At 31.9% G+C, this 20,944-nt stretch overlaps 2 protein-coding genes across 2 annotated transcripts; one reads left to right on the top strand and one right to left on the bottom strand.

The window, feature by feature from the left end:
- The first annotated feature begins 939 nt into the window (after positions 1-939).
- Positions 940-2,096, top strand: LOC139518577 (acanthoscurrin-1-like). The gene is made up of 2 exons (XM_071310059.1): positions 940-1,529; positions 1,959-2,096. Exons 1-2 carry the CDS (start codon positions 945-947, stop codon positions 1,965-1,967), a joined length of 594 nt encoding a protein of 197 aa, XP_071166160.1. The 5' UTR covers positions 940-944; the 3' UTR covers positions 1,968-2,096.
- Positions 2,097-8,443: 6,347 nt separating this feature from the next.
- LOC139521181 (neuropeptide F receptor-like) lies at positions 8,444-20,074 on the bottom strand. Its single transcript, XM_071314500.1, has 2 exons — positions 19,951-20,074; positions 8,444-9,706 (listed from the first exon to the last, which is right to left on the bottom strand). Exon 2 carries the CDS (start codon positions 9,695-9,697, stop codon positions 8,600-8,602), a length of 1,098 nt encoding a protein of 365 aa, XP_071170601.1. The 5' UTR covers positions 9,698-9,706; positions 19,951-20,074; the 3' UTR covers positions 8,444-8,599.
- Positions 20,075-20,944: the final 870 nt, after the last annotated feature.

The following is a 20,944-nucleotide window of genomic DNA, read 5'->3' as shown; positions in this document are numbered from 1 at the left end:
TCATTATAACTTAACCAAAGAATGTCTTGGCTTAATTTACATAAGGGATAACCTTTCATTCAGTTTAGTCTTTGGCATCAAAGTTTAAAGAAGTTTGCATTGTTTTAAAATTCAAAGAACAGTCTAAATATGGATTACTGTCCCGTTCACATATCTTCTTTTATGCATATTCATCTAAAATGTTTATATTTCCTTGAGATAAATTTACTCCTTTCAAAAAGCATGAAAAATCCTCCGTACGCCGTATAAGAATATGTAACCCCAAGGTGATATATATATAAACATACTTTTACAGCTAAATATTATTTAAAATACGGTTGTTGTAATATTATCAGAACATGTTTGTCTTTTCGACAATTTTCTTTTTGTTTGCCATGACATTGTCCGTTTATGAGTATTTAATATCATCTTGGTATCTTGCGCTTTTTTTTTCTTTCATTTTAACTATTTCTTAATATTTTAATTTGTGTAAAAAGAGTTAGGACCTATGGTACTATCATAATAAATTTACAATTTAAAAGTCGTGTATGCATTTAGTCTTTGCTGTTCACCATGATATTTAAATAAGTGATAACAAACATGTTTTTTTAAAATTGTTTTGACATCCACTTCTTTTGAACTCTGGTGGATAGATATCTCATTGGCAATCATATCATATCTCCTTAATTCTATATTCAATACATATTACTACATTTTAACCTACTGATTGGTTGAGTGATTGATAGGTTGGTGTCTTCTAGTAGGAAACTGCTATTATTGCAATGTACTTGTTAATTTTAAAAGTAACACGATTGGTTGCAATAGTCCCAAGATTCTAAGCCTGTTCGTATTTTTGCAAAACAGATGATATATCCAATGTTTTATTCCTTTTGCATTAACACATTTGAAACACATGCAAAAATGATATTCTGATTTAAACTTATTATTTTGTTTCTTCAGAAAACATGTTGAAGTTAGTAGTATTAGCCGTCTGTGTAGCAGCAGCCTGTGCCTTTGGCTATGGTGGTGGTTACGGCGGTGGATATGGTAAAGGAGGATGGGGAGGTGGACGAGGAGGCGGTGGATGGGGAGGTGGTGGATTCGGAGGCGGTGGCTACGGAGGTGGATACGGTAAAGGAGGTGGTGGATATGGAGGCCTAGGAGGATGGGGAGGAGGATACGGTGGTGGATATGGAGGATATGGAGGTGGATACGGAGGTGGATACGGTAAAGGTGGTGGATATGGAGGCCTAGGTGGATGGGGAGGAGGATACGGTGGTGGATACGGAGGTGGATATGGAGGTGGATACGGTAAAGGAGGTGGATACGGAGGATATGGTGGTGGAAAAGGCGGATACGGAGGCGGATATGGAGGTCTAGGTGGATGGGGAGGAGGATTCGGAGGTGGATACGGAGGCGGATACGGAGGCGGATACGGAGGTGGATACGGTAAAGGCGGATACGGAGGTGGATATGGTGGATACGGAGGTGGATTCGGAGGTGGATTCGGTGGCGGAAGAGGAGGTGGATACGGAAAAGGTTACAGCAAGGTAAGCTATGAAAGGAAATTAAGTTTTTGCTCTGGTATGAATGTGAAAATGTCAGCTCAAGTTAATTCCTAAATTAAATAAGCCAAACTTTATCATTAAACAGTTTTATGGATACTACAAAAAAGAAAAATAGGGCCCTGAATTTCTTAATTTGGACCTAAAAGTCACACTTTGGAAAACCATGAATAAAAAACGTTATTTACAGTATTAAATATGCAGATAAACGTTCATTTTCTGTCATAATATAGGCCAAAACATTGTCAAAACTATGATGTTCTTGTACATCATAATGATATCATTTTTATTTCTATTTTGTAATCAAAGGTTTATTATTATCATATGTGAAGCTAATCTCATTATATTGACCTTTCGTTTACTAACTTCTTCAGTTCTATGAATATTCATTATTCTTTTATTTTTATTTTGCAGGCCTATTAAACTGTCACGTGACAAAGAATGAACTGGCTATCCGGCTACAAAGTGATCTGTCCCACACAAACATTCGTCTGTTGAAAACCTATATGTTTTTTTATTGGTTGATTAAATTATGATTGAATTTCGTAATAACTGTTTACATTTATTTGCTATTCTAGCATTATTTCTTTAGCTGGTCTTACCATTTTTGACCAAGGAGATATTTAGTTGATTGCCCTTTTTTCTAGGAACTTCATTCAAAAAGCGATTGAATACATAGATATAAGAATATGTGGTATGAGTGCCAATGAGATAACTCTCCAACAAGTCACAATTAGTAAAAGTAAACCATTATAGGTCTTCAACATACATTTAGTTCATAGGAAGTAGTTTTATTTACGTGCAGTGCAAATACAGAGTACGTTGACCTATAGAAGGTGTATCGTTATACGTGGTTGCTGTCTAATTGATATAATGCATATATTCCCATATGACGTTTTGCAAGGTTAAGAAACCAATGGAATGACATGAGATATACTTCAATTATGTAGAATAGTCAAGTTTAAAAAAAAAACGTCCAACCCCTCTATCCTCCTGAATACATGTGAACTTCCAACTTAGCCGTGTGAACCTCTTTGAAAGATTGACAAAGTTTTATCACATAATATACGAAAGCATCATAACAGTCTTATGCAGGCTGTAATTCAGTGGTTGTCGTTTGTTGCTGTGTTAAATATTTGTTTTTCGTTCATTATTTTGTATATTAATTAGTTAGTGTTCTCGTTTGAATTGTAAATACACTTGTCATTTCGGGGTCTTTTATAGCTGACTATGCGGTATGGGCTTTGCTCATTATTGAAGGCCGTAAGATGACCTATAGTTGTTAATGTCTGTGTCTTTCGGTCTGTTGTGAAGAGTTGTCTCATTCACAATCGTAACACATCTTCTTTTTTTTTTTTTTTTTTATATTATATTGATATAGAAAAAAGCGAAATATACCAAAGACACATTCAAACTCAACTGACAATAGCACGACAGATACGAAAAACTATTTAAAGACAAACAATTATATACAAAACACTTTTATCATAATGTTGAAGAATCAATATTGCTTCATAATTTAATGATCTTATAATTTTCTCAAGTTTAAATTACGATATCGGACATAGATGGAATTTGTTATAACAAAGATATCTGTAATTTCATGTTTCAGCCGGCTTCTAAACAAATATGTGTGCTAGTTCATTGATAATGGACGTCATACTAAACTCCAAATACATATAATGAACGAAAATTATGCTTCTGACATAGGACAGGCGCAAAAATACGGCGGGGTTAAATATGTGCATTAAAAAGGGCATAGCTATGTCCATATAAATAAGAACTGAAAGTTTTAATTGTATTTAAATATAAAAAAAAATTATGAATTTTCTTTTTAATAATTTGTCAAAATGATGTATATATTAAAAACTATAATAAAAGGCCACCGAGCTTACTTTCACGCTTCAGGTTGTGCAAATTGTCAGATTTCAGTGTATAAATTATGCATAAAAATCCGAAAAGGTACCTACAACATAGAATTTAAAGATAAAATATGAGAAGAAGCTAGCTGTAACAATATGCTATCATATAGGAAAAAGAGAATCTGGAATCACCGGACTCGTTTTCTTGCTAGCAATAAAATACGTAAATTCACTCCTTCTACTATTACAAAATTTACCTTTTTATCTGAGTTATCTCCCCGTATACCGTATCTAGGTTACCTCCCCTTACGTGGCAAAGTTGAAAAATGTGAATCAAACCAATATTTTTTAAATTTTTTTGGGGTAAAAATACAGACGTAAGTTTGACAAAATGCTTAACTTTCTATATTATAATACGGAAAATCTAACACATGAATTACATACATCTCTAGAAATTTGCACATTTCATTAAAGATCTAGACCAATTGTTATCTTCTTTTTATCAAATTAAAGACAGAGCAAGACATCCTTGTCAACTTGATACCGACCGTGCGAGGACTTTCTAGCCAGTCATTATCGTTTAAAACTTTCATCATCGTCACTTTCACTTCGGTGTCAAGTTGATCTAAAACAAAAACTATGAAAAGCTTTCCCCATAGCTGACCGCAAGATAACGGAGGCAGTTCGATCATACATAAAATCGAAACTGGTATTTAAGTATATGAGTTTTCTTGTCGACAAATTTATCAATGTTTTCGTTTTCTCACATTGCTTTTTTAAGCGCTGTCTTATGTTATTGATTTAAAAAATATATAGATAAATGTGATTCATTAAACATTTACTTTTGTATGTTTTAATTTCTATATATCTCTAGAACAATAAAATATATTTCAGATACAAATGAAAAGAATGTAACCATTAAGGAATATTAATTGATTTTTCTGTTGAACATACATAGGATACACTTTTGTAGGTTTTAATTTTCTAAATAACGATGGCATAATACAATGTGTTTTAGGTATGTTTGAAAAAAATGTATAAACCGTGAAAGAAAATTCGTTATTTTTTTTAATTCATAGTTAACACCAACTAATTTCAATAATACGTATGAAAAGGTAAAATTCTTATGTACAGCTGAAAGTTTTATTTCTAGAAAATAATACGTTTCACGGGGATTTTGATTTTAATTTTAACTCGTCATAATGAGTTTTCTTAGTATGAGAACCAGCTTCTTTACATTTACCCAGACAGTTTAATGTCCTATGTATTATTTGGAATTTAGTGTGAAATGTCAAGGTTTTCCACGTTGAAGATTTTGATTTGCACAATTTAGGACTTACAGTTTCGACATCCCTTGAATATTATATGCGCTTAATTTTAATTACGGGGAGGTCATATCTTGTGTTGTGAACAAACATTTGTCTAATTGGTTATCAAGGGTACCAGGATTATAATTTAATACGCCAGACGCGCGTTTCGTCTACATAAGACTCATCAGAGACGCTCAGATCAAAATAGTTATAAAGCCAAACAAGTACAAAGTTGAAGAGCATTGAGGACCCAAAATTCCAAAATGTTGTGCCAAATACGACTAAGGTGATCTATAATTCCTGGGATAAGAAAATCTTTTTGAAATTATTAAGAAACTAAGGTTTCAACTCCCTCAGCCAAAGTTGACTTAAGATGAATTTGGCTATTTATTTTAGGTATTTTTGTGTTATAGCTCTTCAACGGTTTCGGTACTTATACATCTTCCGGCGTTTTACGTTTCCGCAAATTGGCATTACTTTTCCGGAAAAAAAAGATGACGTTTCCGGAAAAAAAAGTTTACATTTCCGCAAATAAATATCTTACTTTTCCGGAAAAAAAGTAACTATTCCTGAAAAAATAAATTATTGCTGTTCTGCAAATAATTGAGGAATACTGTTGATCGAAAGCAAAGCCATAATTAAAATAAATATTAAGTAAGTCAAAGGTCATCATAACATGCAAGTAAACTTCATCATTTAAATCTATGAAAACGTATGTCCAAAAGTCAGCACTAATCAGAAATATCTTGATATGAGTTCATAAGTCAGTTCTGGCAGAATATTTGTAGCCAACACGCCGCACAAAGTCCACAGAAGTACATTCACCGTTTACAAGTTTTGTATTTTGTTCAAGAACTTAAGGAAGTCCATCTTCTCCTTTTCACATTTCCAAACGGGTGCTTTTACAGTCAGAGTTCTCATCTTTATGTAAAACAAACAAAAAATGTTAGGATGGCTAGCGTAAAACTGCTCGTTCAAGTGGGCATGAAAAGACTCGGCACTATTCGTGTTTTCGTAACAACAGTATGAATTACACATTCAAAGTCATTATGAACTACCTCGGGAAATTATTATTCGGGTAGTGCACACATCAATAAGCCGATCCAACAGTTTCGTGTAACATTCCTCGGATTTAAGTGGAAGTAAAGCAAATACAGGACGAATGTACCATTTTTACATCCATGTATCGAATAAACTGAATTGAAAGTATTTCGGACAGGATTTAAATGTGCCATCTATTAAAATATCAGTCATTTCATTACATAGACATACCAAGTTGGTGAAACATGAAAGTATAACGATTCCCGAATCAAAATCATTGACTAATTAAAAGTTAAAATAAGTTTCAATTTTGTTAATGTTCAAATCTATTTGTCTTAATGTCTCGTGAATTTCTAATCTACATTAAGACAATTTTGGAAACTGCTTTCGCCTGTCTCTGTATAAGGACATAGCAATATTTTTCAAGTCAATATATATTCAATTATTTATAATTTACCAGGTAAATTTCCGGAAAAGTAATAAATGCAAATTGCGGAAACGTATACTTTAAATTTGCGGAAACGTAGCATTGAACTTTGAAAAATTAGCGGAAATGCAATACGCCCACATCTTCGGATTTGAAATGTTGGGCTTTGAGCGTTCCTGATGAAGGTTAATCCAGAAAAGCGCTTAGGACGCATAGAATCTTAAACTTGTTGTTTTCAATTTTTCGCTGCATTAGAAATGTTTAGAACTGAAAATCCGAAAAAGTCTTCCCTTTTTTAACAGAAAATTAAAAAAAAATAACCATAATTATAATTGATATTCATGTTAACACCGAAGTGCTGACTACTGGGCTGGTGATACCCTCGGGAACGAAACGTCCACCAGTTGTGGCATTGACCCTGTGGTGTAAATAGTAAAATGACCTGTACCAAGTCAGGAATATGGCAGTTGAGTTGTTTTCAAATGGTTCGTTCCTATCCATGTTACATTGGCGTTTGTTTTAGTTGCACTTCAGTGTTTATGTTGTTCCGTTTTCCTTTGACAGTTAATGTGTTTCCCTCTGTTTCAGTTTGTAACCCGGATTTGTTTTCTCTCAATCGATTTATGACCTTTTTTGAACAGTGGTATACTACTGTTGCCTTTATTTGTAAAGAAATTCAGGTTACAAGGTCAAGGATTTAGAGGACATGATGAGCCTGGCCTCGACTTGTCAAGGTTAAAAAAATTTGTCAACGGATGGTTAGGTTTCCATGACTAAAATTTAATAGTAATGGTAAGTTTACAAAATAACTTGTTAATGAAACTAGCAAATAATTGCTTAACCTTTAAGTGTTATATGGGTAATGTTTTTGAGAGACAAGTTCCTGTGAGCCGAACAACCTGCTTTATATCCCTTTTTTTTTTTAAACTGACACATTACAATCATACACAACGTCTATATAAAACATATTTTATGGAGATTTGTTGTCGAGATTTTTCATATAGTTTTCTTGTCTTTTCATATTGCCTCTGCCAGCGTTCATTGTTCATATCATTTATTTTTCTTTTGAAAATTAATATCATTTATTTCATTATTTATACATTATGTGTCTTTTTATAACACATTTTATGTTGATTAGCAGCCAATCTCGTGTAGCCTTCATGCATTATCCGTGTCATCTAGGGCGACATAACATTGACGGTTATCACATATTGGAAACAATAAATTGATCGTTCAATTTCATTTTCTTATCTTTTTTTTCATTATGGAGGAAGACACCTTAGAATTCTATGAGAAAACCGATTAGATTGTACTTAGCACTGAAATACACTGGAAGATTGGTAACATTTTATTATGTATAGCATGGATAATTAAACCATTAACAATAACAAAAATACCGAACTCCAAAGAACATTCAAAGATCTTCAAAAAGGAAAGTTCTTTAATACATGGCAAAATCAAAAGCTAAAACACACATAACGAATTGAAAACTTGGTACAGTCTTTTCTTTATGTAGAAAATGGTAAACTAAACACGGTTTTATAGCTAGTTAAAAAATTTACGCTCTAACTAAACTTTACAAGAGAGTTGATTTCAATTTTCAAATCGTTATCATTCTATTTCAGTGTTGTAACATTCTAACAGCGACTGTATACGGATTATTCATGTCCCAGTTGATTGGATATCCAAGAGCTTGTTTGTTCCAATAATGATCTTCTTCATAGAGAGTTGATGCTTACATGGAATATATTAAACAACAGGTGTGAAAGGGTACAATAAAAGCCATCTCTTCGAAATTTCTACAGATGCAATACCAGGCTTCCAATTGACGCCTCGTTTCCTTGATTGTGATATCACCGAATACAACTTATAGGTGAATCATTACACTTACAATGTGTAACAAAACTGGTGCTACTAATAGAGCATGAATTGCTTACCCTTCCGGAGCACCGGAATTCACTCCCTTTTTTTTTTTAGTTTTTAGTCTTGTAATTTGTGTTTATTTCAAATTTTATTTTCCAATATCGGAGTTGTATTTATTGGTCACTTCTTACGTATGTTTATTAGATCGCTTAGCATGTCAAGTAATAAACACTTGAAGGTTATCGTTAATTTCTTCGACTTAACCTTTACAAGATAGGTTTTCGCCTTTGCTCCTCGCTGATTACAAATTATTGTCTGTGTTGGAAAATTGAAATCAAACAGCGGGCATTGTAATTCATTGAAAATCAAATTACTTTTATATTGAATTAAATATTTTGAATTACACATAAGTTTTTATTAAGGTATTAATACATTAAATAACATTGTTATCTAACAAAGAGTATTTGATTACACGCAGTTTATGAGAAATACTTGATTAAAATTAAAAATAAACCCTATGGAAGTACAAAACCATCTCCATTTGGATAAATGTTACGATTTTCTTTCATTCGAAGTCTTGTTGAATGTAACCATTTCTAGTGAGTTTGTCGAATCTTTTCTCCAAAAAAATAACGAGTTTGTGAAGGCATCTCTAAAATTCAGGTTAAACCATCCGTAAAGCACCGGGTTAGCACACGCAGATGACATGGCTATTAAAAGGCAGATTGCATAAATCAAAAGAAACTTTTTATGCAAGAAAATCTCAACGTTTATATCAGCTGTTATGTTTAAAACAGTCCATGGCAGCCAAGTTATTCCGAATGTAATCGCTATAGCAGTAAGCAGAAGCATATTACGCCGGTGACGTTTCACATCGCGAAGCGCACGCTGCATCTCGTTGTCTGTTGTTGGATCTTTTGTGACCCGCATGCGCAAAACGCAACAGATTTTTGAATGAATGATAGATACAATTAACAAAGGCATCAAGTATTGAACAACTGTGACAAACAGTGTATATACAATTTTCAAATAATCAGATGGCCATACTTCCATACATATTTGGAAATCCTCTTGGTTTGCGGTTTCGCCATACACGATGTGAACTTCGTGGAACAGAATCATCGGAATACAACAGAAGAGTGCCAACGCCCAAATAAATATCAGCATATATAATACGGTTCTCATATGGATATTTCTCGACGCATGCACTATTGCCCAGTAACGGTCGAGTGCAATCGCAACAATAGTGAAAGTAGAGACGAAAATATCGATATTTTGAAGAGATGGTACAACCTTACACAAAAACAATCCAAGATGCCAGTTTTTCATGGTCAATTTTACAAGAGAGAAAGGCATACAAAAGGTACACATAATAATATCGCATACTGCTATATTCACAATGAAGATGTTTCGAGGTTTACGCAAGCTGTTATTTTTCCAAACGATGAAGCAAATGACAACATTGCTAAAGGTTCCAATGAAAATAACTGCACAATAAAATATAATAAGGTATGTTTCTGTGGTAGGATCGAACCAATGATCCTCGTTACGAAATTCCTGAAAAATCTTCTCCTTAACACTGTCGTTTATTCTGTTTTCTTTGTCCTGGAATGCATTCTTCAACATGTTTGTGCGTTGCAGCAGAGACATAAAGCCAACCTACAATAAAAAGAAATCGTGATAAAAGTTATCTTAGAATATTTTTTTTTGATTAACGTGTGTCTACTTACATTTTATTTCAATGTCTTAATTCTCAAGATACTAAAATGTACAAGTCAGGCAATACCTCGTTTCGGGTTTTGTTAGTTCAGGCAAAAAATGTATGTGTTGGTCTGAATTCTAAATTCTAATTTGCTGGGTTTTTTTTGTAAAATGGCTGCACTCGTGCTACTAAATGGTTTATTTTAACCAAATTCTGTATGTTACGTTTATTACGTATGTTGCATATATCATCAAGGATACGAAAACAAATACCTCATAATGTCCACAGTTAGCTTTCAATTGTCTGCATACGTCATAAACACGCAGGTTCTCTGTATAGATAAGCGATATATATTATATATATACATGTATACTAGAACACACCCGTATATCGCGGGTCCGTGACTGAATTAAAGTATATAACTATGCGCAAGCCTTATTTTAGTATAAGTATTGTCATCTGATAAAGTCATGCTGATTATAAGATACACAGTTTTCTCTGCTTTCAAATCTTTCTGTTTGAACCCGTCGAACTGGAACTTATCAATTATTGATAATATTAAATATTTGGAAAACAAAAGGTCCTGGAATGGAGTATTTTTTAATCAACAGCATTGTATATAAGTTATAAATTTTGAATTCTTTGATTCGCTGTTTTACGTCATGCCCGCTAACAATTTGAAAACTCTACCCATACGCCTTACTTTAGTCCAGATTTTTAATATTCGTTTTGTTATCTTAGAAAGTCTAACTGATTAAAATACTACAATAGGTAACAATTTGACAATTAAGTAATGTAAACCCTGTGATTATGACCCGTGTAATACTATATAGCATATTAATCCTGAATACACCGTTTGGTTGTGCGCCTGTCAGATGCGGAACGTACAGATAAGGTAATCGGTAACAGGTGAATATACTATTGGTATCGGTATCGGACTCGACCCGGAACTTCTTAATTTTTGGCAATATTAATTACCTGGAAAACAAAAGGGCCTGGAGTGGTGTAATTTTTAATCTACACCTTTGTACTATATTATTTATATATAAAGTTGAATTTTTTATTCGTCGTTTTTACGTGATGACGGCTGACAAATTGGACCTCGTAATTTTAGTATTATATGCCAAATGATATGCAGACATAGAAAGTAACTAAGCAAATTCAAACGAACCTAATTTTGATATGAACATGTATTGCAAATGTATCGTTAGTGCATGTACACAAAAAAAAAAGACCACTGTTCTTAAAATGGTTTTGTTAAATCATTTTCCTTATATTTTCTAAAATCAACAGACATAATTTATCACCTCTATATCGGTATGTTAACACAAAGGCATTCTTTATATTGAAAGTTCACGGGTCATGGCAGTGCCCGAAAACATTGATTTCGAAAATAGATTGTACCATGCTAAGACCTATTGCTGGTCTTCGGCTGTTTTTTACTCTTTAGTCGGGATTTTGTCTCTTTGACACATTCCCCATTTCCATTCTGAATTTTAAGAAATATGTAGAATACTTGAAAAATGATGCATCAAATGAGATATAGTTTTTGTATGTACATAATATTACAAATCTTTTGACAATATGAACCAAACATTTTATGTGTATTTGAAATAACATATTTTAACAGATAAAATTGTGGCCAAGTTTCGAAAAAAAAACACCTTCAGGGTGAGTACCGACGTTTACAAACTTATTATTAAGATCAGACTATTCAGTTCATGAGAAACAACATTAAACAAATTAAACAATATTATTTTATAGTTCTTAGAGTGTTACTCTTGATGTCGATATTCTCAATTTTCATACTTTAAAAGCACTCAACGTTTTTTTTATTTTTTTATTTTGAAAGAAAAAAGTTTAATCCTTCTGATCTTTACAAGAAAGCAAGAAACAATATGATTTTAAGCCTGATACAATAAGCCTTTTGACAATTAATCACACACCCGTTTAAATGTCTGTAGAAAGCTTACCATCACGATTCTTCATCTTTTCTATAGGATATGTATAAGATTTAATGAGGCGAACAGAATCTGTGTGCATAAAGGATGAAAGATTAACATTTATTGTATATAATTATCAGTCTCTGAATATATGGCTTTATACCACTTCTATAGATGTTAATGATGGTTGAACAGTCAAGATTGATAGACTGTAGGTAGTTCTAGATAGTCAATACTTTCTGTTTCAAAACAAAGGTGGAATGATCGCCAAGTAGACAAGGTGAAAAATTACAGGTCATCGTTCGATCGTTAACAATCAGCAAAGGCCATGCATTTTTAAAAGCTTTAACTTTACGATTTTTTGTCAAATTATTAAAAAATGAAAAACTGACGACAAATTGATATAATAGATAACGGTAGCAGGTGTTAAGTTAAAAAGTAAAGATGTTTCCACAGTACATTTGTCAATGCCTGGTTTCACGACCGAACTAAGGCTTAGTCTCTTGTGAAATTATAACAACTTACCAAAGAACATAATGTAATCCGAGAAAGCACAACGAGAACAACTACAGGCAAAAATTATTTACCTATCGAAGCAAATGATTTCATTCTTAATTGATGATGGAGTTAACGATGCAGATAGACGTTTTTCTTTTCGTTTTATTTCTTACGGCAACACGATTGTCCTTTTTAAATTTATGGTTTTGATTGCATTCTTGTTGGAATGGTACCATACTAATGCCATCTGTTTATGAATGACGTTCTCTGGGAACTCTTGGTGTCATATGTGTGGAAAGCCAAATATATTAAACACTTGTGATCATAAATACAAATATCATGATTAAGTAGAAGTCAAGAATGTCATAAAACTATTGTCATTTGTTCTAGCGCAACGTTTAAAAAAGATACTATCAAAAATTATTAATGAAGATCAAACAGGATATATTAAAAACAGATTTATTGGTTTTAATTTGAGGCAAATTCAAGATATTATTGATTATGCGGATGCATATTCGATTGAAGGGGCAATAGTTTTTGTAGATTTAACTAAAGCTTTTGATTCTTTAGAATGGGATTTTATGTTAATCACTTTGAAACATTTTGGTTTCAATGAATCTTTTATAAACTGGGTAAAACATTATATACTGGGTTACAAACGTGTGTTATTAATAATGGATGGATTTCAGAAATATTTCATAACTCAAGAGGAATAAGGCAGGGGTGTCCCTTATCAGCTCTTCTTTTCATTTTATCCGTGGAGATCATGGCTTTAAGACTTCGAAAAAACAGAGATATCAAAGGGTTCGTAGTTAAACTAGATAATAAAAATCATAGAATTAAAATTTCACAATTAGCTGATGATACTACTTTATTTCTCAGTAATAAGAAAGAAATCAAAGCTGCTATGAATGAAATAGAAATTTTTGGATCATTTTCTGGGTTTACTTTGAATAAAAATAAAACAGAGGGTATATGGATAGGAAAACTGAAAAATAGTAAAGATAAGGTAGCTGGGATTAATTGGACAAACAAACCAGTCAAAGCATTGGGAATATATTTTGGTCATAACAGATCTAGAGAAGAATGTGAAAAGATAAACTGGGAGAATAAAATTGAGAAAATGAATAAACTATTTCATTTATGGGGGAAACGTAATTTAACTTTAATCGGGAAAATTCTTATTATAAAAACATTAGTTTTACCACTTTTTACATTTTTGGCAAGTGCCTGTACAGTTCCGGAGAAATTCAGAAAAGACATAGAAAGTAAATGTTATAAATACATCTGGGATGGTAAACCAGATAAGGTTAAAAGAAATACCATGATAAAGTCAAACGAAGATGGGGGGTTACAAATGATCGACATACAAAGTTATTTTATGTCTCTAAAAGCATCTTGGGTAAGTAAACTCATTAGTAATGATATTTCAAACTGGAAGTTGATTCCATTAAAATATCTCAGCGTGGTTGGTATTAATTGGTTAATTTTTAAGATGAATTTTGAAAAGAAGAAAATTCTGGACTATATCAAACATATCCCTGAATTTTATAGAGAAGTATTTAAATGTTGGGTAATATCAGGCGGTGGACAAACAAAAAAACCTACCAACTTCACAGAAGTAAGGAAACAGGTAATTTGGGGGAACAAACAGATTAATTTTAAAAATAAAACTATTATTTTTGAAAATTGGATTAAGAGTAACTTGATATTTGTCAATGATATTATAGACGACACTGGCAATATATCTCAACATTTTATTTTGGATAAATTAGAATGCAAGATTAATTGGATTGCAGAAATAAATATTTAAGAAAAAGCCATTCCAAAAGACTGGCTTCAGATGTTACAGTCTGAGAGTTCTATTAAAAGTATTGTAAATATTCCTAGACAGAAACTAATCTGGAAAGGTAATTACATTGAGGCTTCAAATTTTTCAACAAATATATTATATAAGTCAATTTGTAAAGTTAAAACTAAACCATCAATTGGTGTTAGCAAATGGATGCGTATTTTACAAACTAATGAAAACCTTAGTATTAACCAACTATATGTTTTCATGTTTCATTATTTAGAAGAAAATAAGTTAAAAATATATAGATGGAAACTTTTACAATTCATATTACCAACAAAACAATTATTGTTGAAATGGAAACAGACGAATGACAATCTATGTAATGTATGTAACGAAGAAGAAGATTACAACCACTTTTTTATTTCTTGTCGATTTTTAGAAAAATTTTGGAGAAGTATTCATGAGTTAATGATAAAATCAAATTTAGATTTTAGAGTATCATTAAAGCAATTAGTCTTTGGATATAAGATTTTTGACAAAAATTATTTTGGTCTGAATTATTTCCTAACAATCTTAGGTTTTTCCATACACAAATCATATTATGTATCTAATCAGAAATTGACAAAGGTAAATGTTTATCAAATTTTTGTTCGAGAATACATAAAAAGATACAACGAAAACAGAACAATGAAACTTAATCCATTACTAAAGTCACTAAAAAGAAGTTTAGACGATTGATAGAATAAAACATAATGTATTAAAATGTTGTATAATTGTATTTCAAGAAATTTATACATATTATTATAATATATACATATATACCAGCAGCTGATTGCTAACCTGGGCAATCGGTGGAATATTACAGGATGCATCAAGAAAAGCTTGGTTTCTTGGTGTAACAATGTAACAAGCATATTTGATGAATAAATATATAATGTTGTTAAAAAAAAAAAAAAAAGAATGTCATAAATGAGAGTCTAAATGGCACAGTATGTTCGTAAAATCAAGAGATTTAGAGGCTCTCGCAATAGTGTGTCATATCTATATCGAGTTCAATTCTTGTTATGTCTGTATGGTTTGTTCACAGATCGCTGTCATCATAATTGAATTTGATGCGACTGTAATACAAGTGAGAGGTTTGGCTAGAATTAAAACTAGGTTTAATCCACAATTTTCTACATAAGAAAATGTCTGTACCAAGTCATGAATATGACAGTGGTTATTCTTTTCGTTTGACGTGTTTGAGCTTTTGATTTTGGTATTTGATTTGGGAATTTCCGTTAGTGATCGGTATTTTTGTTATTTTACGTTTTTTTAAAAGAAAGAAAGAAATTTTTCTTTACATAAACATTGCAATTTCTGCAAGACTGGTTTAAGAATTGTCTATTGTAGAATATTAATACAAGGATAATTCATAACATAATTGCAATTTTAAGATAAAGAAATATATTTTAATCTAATAGTCCGGAATGTCAAGTGCAAGAACCTGTCGTATATTACACATATGTTCATTTCATTGATGCTGTATTGTAATTTAAATTACAAATTACAATTCCGTTTCAATTTCTTATTCCAATGCATTTGTAATGTCTAGGGACGAGTTAAAATTTAATTTATAGAAGTAAACTCATCGTTGTTTTTCTAGATTGTTAATGACTTTAAGGAAGGGTGATGTAGGACAACCTCGTTAAGGGTCTTCTGTGCTTTAATATAGAAAAGTAAAATAAGAAAAGATCAAATATATGGTTTACTATACATTATAAACTAGAAACTAGCCATTATATTGCCACTCATTCCTAATGAAACATGAAATTTTGCAGGATCTCTAAACATTCGTGCATGATGTTCTCCTTTGTTGTTGCACAACTGGAGAAAATTGAATGTTGTTCCATTAGAATCAAGAAATGCATTTTGCTATGGTTTTTTTTTATTTAGCTGATAGAGTATTAATATTTTTCTTGCCAAAAGTTTTTAACTGCAATTTTTTGTTCAGATTGATTGCAGAGAATATAAAAGTGTGATTTCACATAGGATAGTATGGCGATCTTTTGACCAGAAATTTACTATAATTTTTCAGAAGTATTTTTTTAAGAATTAACTCAGACAATGGCCGTCAAAGACAATTTAAAATTGTGTTCGTCTGAAATAGCAGCGGAAATATAAAAAAATTAAAATTATTTTGCCTACTGTCTTTCTATTAATGACAATTATTAAATATAGCTTTCTTTAAACGTTTTATGGAACTACATATAAATACATTATCTGTGTGTATCCCTACTTTGATAAAACAAGCGGAGATATAGTGAATATTGATTTTAGCAGCGATAAGAAATTTCAAATAAAATTTTCATGGCTTCGTAATTCAGATCAGAATGTAATGAATATCCGTTAGATGAGATGGCTAATGGCAAAATATTTCCTACTACCAAATGATTAGGATTATTTTAAATATTTATCCATTTCCCAGATAAAATTATCCACCGTCATATGACATCTGCATGGTGCATTAAGACAACAAAAAATCACAAAATTTATTATTTTGTTATTTATAAGCCGTTTTTTTTTCTCTTGATATCTGTCTGCTTTTGACAGTCATCAATGTCGACAGTATGTTATAAAAAATCTAGTAATTAGCAATCTGTTTACACAAGTGTACCCAAACCGAGTACTAAAAGCTAATCAGTTTCACATTTTATTCCTAATTCAGCCAGATGAAATCTTTGGTATTCTCAATTTTAAAATATTTGAACAAATGATTAACTTGTATCTACTTTTTCTTTAAATTTGTATTTTTTCAACTTGACAGCATTCAGAAACCATTAAAGTGGAATGCTGTTCAAGAGCAACTGTGAAAAGAGGATCGTAGCGATAATTAGTAAAAGTATATATTGTATCAATATAATACTTCTGATGAAATTGATATTGGCCATTCCAATACATAAGAACCACTTATCTAACTAGTTCATATATAAAGTATAGCTTTTGTTGGTCAAGTGAGGATATACAAACAAGAAGATGCCTTATAATTTCAAATGAAACAAATATCCACTAATTATACAAAGAAGTAGACGTAAGCAACTATCAAGCAATTACCGTATAGTGGGCTATAGAAGAATTCAGCATAACAAAACGTTACACAATTCGTAAGAGAAAAATCAACAGCCTACAAAGCAGTAAACGAACAAACATTTGACAGACAACAACCAACGACAACTGCATTACAAGTACTGACTTTAGAAAAATAAGGCCGTTAGTTTTCTTGTTTGTATTGTTTTACATTGTCATTTCGGGGCCTTTTTATAGCTGACTATGCGGTATGGGCTTTGCTAATTGTTGAAGGCCGTATGGTGACCAATAGTTATGTCATTGATGTCTCTTGTTGAGAGTTGTCTCATTGGCAATCATACCACATCTTCTTTTTTATATTTGAACATAAAGAATGAAGCTGGGTTCAACATGTTTGCGAGCGTTAATCCCCATGCCTAGTACAGGCTAGCTGGAGGGGATTTATCGATAGTACAGGCTAGCTTGAGGGGTTTTATCGATATTCCGTCGGTTATTTATAGGTTTCAAGTACTAAATGTAGGATAATAGGTGGTTGAAATTCCTTGCAGATCATAGATTTCTTCACTATAAAAGTTAATTGGTGTGGTATTTTTTATTGAGGTATTTTTCAAAACTACAGTACCAGATTTCTTCACTTTAAAAGTTAATTGATGTGGTATTTTTGTATTGAGGTATTTTTCAAAACTGTTATTCCTTATTTTCCTAATAGTTTATAAAAAGCAACCCAAATCGTTGTTTGATTCACATTGAATTAATGCCCTGCGTTTTCATTAGAATATCCCAAAACTAACAAATGCACACTTTAGAATGTTAGAATGAATACAACTTGATACAAATCTCACTTAAGAATGTTAAAATGAATACAACTTGATACAAATCTCATCGTCTTGGTAGAAGGGTTTCTTCTATTTTTTGTTTATTAAAATATCGACTAAACGATGCAGAAACTCTGAGATGAGATAAAGCCTTATTTGTTCTATTTAATTTAGATAATGGAAGCGGTCTTATATAGCAACGTTGATTTTGACAGAAGAATGCTAAACAAACTATTGAAATAAAAAGAAATTTGTTAAACAAGTCTACCTATTTTGTTTCAATTGTCAACAGCGACGATGGTTACTCAAACACGCAGTTACTTGATTCGTTTCTTTTGATAAATAACGATATAAAGTATACCAGGCTTATAACATTGTACGCCAGACGAAAAAGTCTACAAAAGACTCAGTTACGCTAAAAATAGTTTAAAATACTAAATACATACAAAGTTGAAAAGCATTGAAAAGCATTGAAAACCAAATATTTGATACATACAGCTAAGGTATTCAAAATCTGGTTAAAAATCCTCGGTATTTCGAAAAATTTAAAGTTTTGAAAACAGCAAGATTAGGAGGTAATTTTGAAAATAGTAAACCACGGAAAATTTAAAGCAGAAAGTCTTTAATCAAATAGCAAAACCGAAAGCTCTAACACATCAAACGAATGGACAACATCAACATATTCCTGACTTGGTACATGCAGGCATTTTCTTAGGTAGAAAATGGTGGATCTAACCTGGTTTTATAGCTAGCTTAACCCCTCACTTGTAATACAGTCGTATAAAATTCCATTATATTGACAATCATGTGTGAACAAATAGGAAAGCCATGGGGTAGTGGTTAGCGCATCGGACAACTAACACAAAGTTTTCTGATTCGATCTCCGTTTTGGGGAGAACATTTCAGGGACTGAATGTTTTGCTGTCCCTTGACACCATTTACGAGTATGGTCTTGAGAAACGACAAAAGTCCGTCGGAAGGGGACGATAAATCATTGGCTGACCCGTGTTAAAAGAGAGAGAGAGAGAGAGCAATATATTTTGCACGTACAATACACCCTTGTAGATTTCGAAAAAGAGCAGGCTAATGTCGCTACATGGCAGCATTCGCGCCCGCAAAATGGAAATGAATTAACATAAGTTGCAATAACTTGTTTCTAAATCTACTAAAAATAAATATGATTTAACAAAAACAGACATGAAAGGTAAAAGTGTCAAAAATAGGGGTACATTGACTCATTGTATTTCTATCGGTTAAATATACTTTCGTTAGTTTAAAACACGCACGACTGAAAATCCCATTTTTGTTTTCGGCATTGAATTGTAACAAATATACTTTGGCGTTGTACAATATCGTGTTTTTCCTTACTGACGTTGCTGTCTGAAGTGCCATATCGCTGTGGATGTCGCAGAATATAGGGATTTATTTTTTTTAAATCATATTGCATTGTATTGTAATGTAAGAAAAAAAATATATAATAGTATGAAAATATTATTATGAACCTATAAATATAATAAACTACAACATTTAAAGTAATATAGCAGGCCAATATCAAATATTTTAGCGCAACATCTCAAGTTATATGATGTGTTTGCGACTTTTATATAACATATTCAAAATAACAACGTTGCCATACACGAATATCTGATATACAGTATTAAAAAAAAGGTTTTAAATGTGAATTTTAAATTGTATTAAATGACTTATCACTTAACGTTACTTATAAATTAGCAGACTCATTTTATACATTTAGCTCTGTTTGATTAAAATTTCATAGGTACAATGTATTAAGATTACTTGTTTAATTTTCACCGGCTTCATTATGACATGTTACTTTGCTTTTTATTCCTTATGTTGATTTTTGAAATATTACAGAATCTTTTTTAAGCACAATTTGGAACAAATTATCAATGCATAATTATCGAGCACAAAAATTCTTTAATCGCTTATATTTTCAATAGAAAAAAACTAATAACATCAAAAAGGTACTACATAACGAATGTTTAATTTAAATGCTCTGCAAATTGCTGCCAATAAAATTGAAATAATAATAATTAAAAATTAAAAATGCATAAAGCCCTTACCTTAAAGGAAAAATCAAGTAACGACACTATTTAATAAAGATCATCTAAAAAGCTTGGTATTATCCAAGTGGTGAATATTTATAGTTGATGATTTTAAACTCCCACAGCCTTAGCACGGCTGAAGATATTTACTGCTGCACAAACGGACGTAGGAGGATTGGGAAAACATATCATTTAAGATTTCCTCTGTAAAGAACACTTTATCATTGAAGAACACGAGCATTGATTGTTTAGTGTTGGCTTCTCAGAGCATTATACCTTTTAACTTATACAAATATGTTAAATCGATTAAAGATAATGATAAATAATGATAGATAAATGTAACAATTTAAACTCCATAATGACTGATCTCTTTACTCCACTTTAGATGATGTCGTTATATATTTTGTTTGCACTACTTATTATAAACTATTTATGATATTTTGATATGTTCTGATTGCTTCAATAAATGTGCACCTTCCTTCTATAATCATGTTCATTGTCATTAAATGATTTCGTAATTGCTATCATTCAGCCTACTTGAAAATTATTTCAGCATCATAATTCACATGGTATTCAGCACTTAACCTGAAAGTTTACTGCATTAAACTGCAAGGTAAACAACACCTAGCATTAAGCATATATACAGCATTCATACATGCAAGAGGATATTGACAAGTAGGAACGAATACAAAACAGAGGCACACGATTCATCAAAAGGAATTACAAGAGTCGAAAACAGGATCAACAACAAACATGAGACACCAGCTAGAAATGGCCCTGAGATGCTAGAGGAAAGAAGACACAGCCTCCGTCTGATCCTGATATACAAGGTAGTTGAGGGTCTGGTGCCGTCTCTGCAAGCCGATAGTTTTGTCACTCCAGTAAGACCAAGAAGAACAATCAAAGCCAAAACATTTGCCATATAATTGTGAAACAAACAATATAATTGGACGGCACGTAATAAACAACACAAAATGGTTAAAAATGCCAGACAGCAATAAGCCACAAGATA

The sequence above is a fragment of the Mytilus edulis genome, chromosome 4 (assembly GCF_963676685.1).
Source record: "Mytilus edulis chromosome 4, xbMytEdul2.2, whole genome shotgun sequence".
NCBI lineage: Eukaryota > Metazoa > Mollusca > Bivalvia > Mytilida > Mytilidae > Mytilus > Mytilus edulis.
This window is presented reverse-complemented; position numbering and strand designations above follow the sequence as displayed.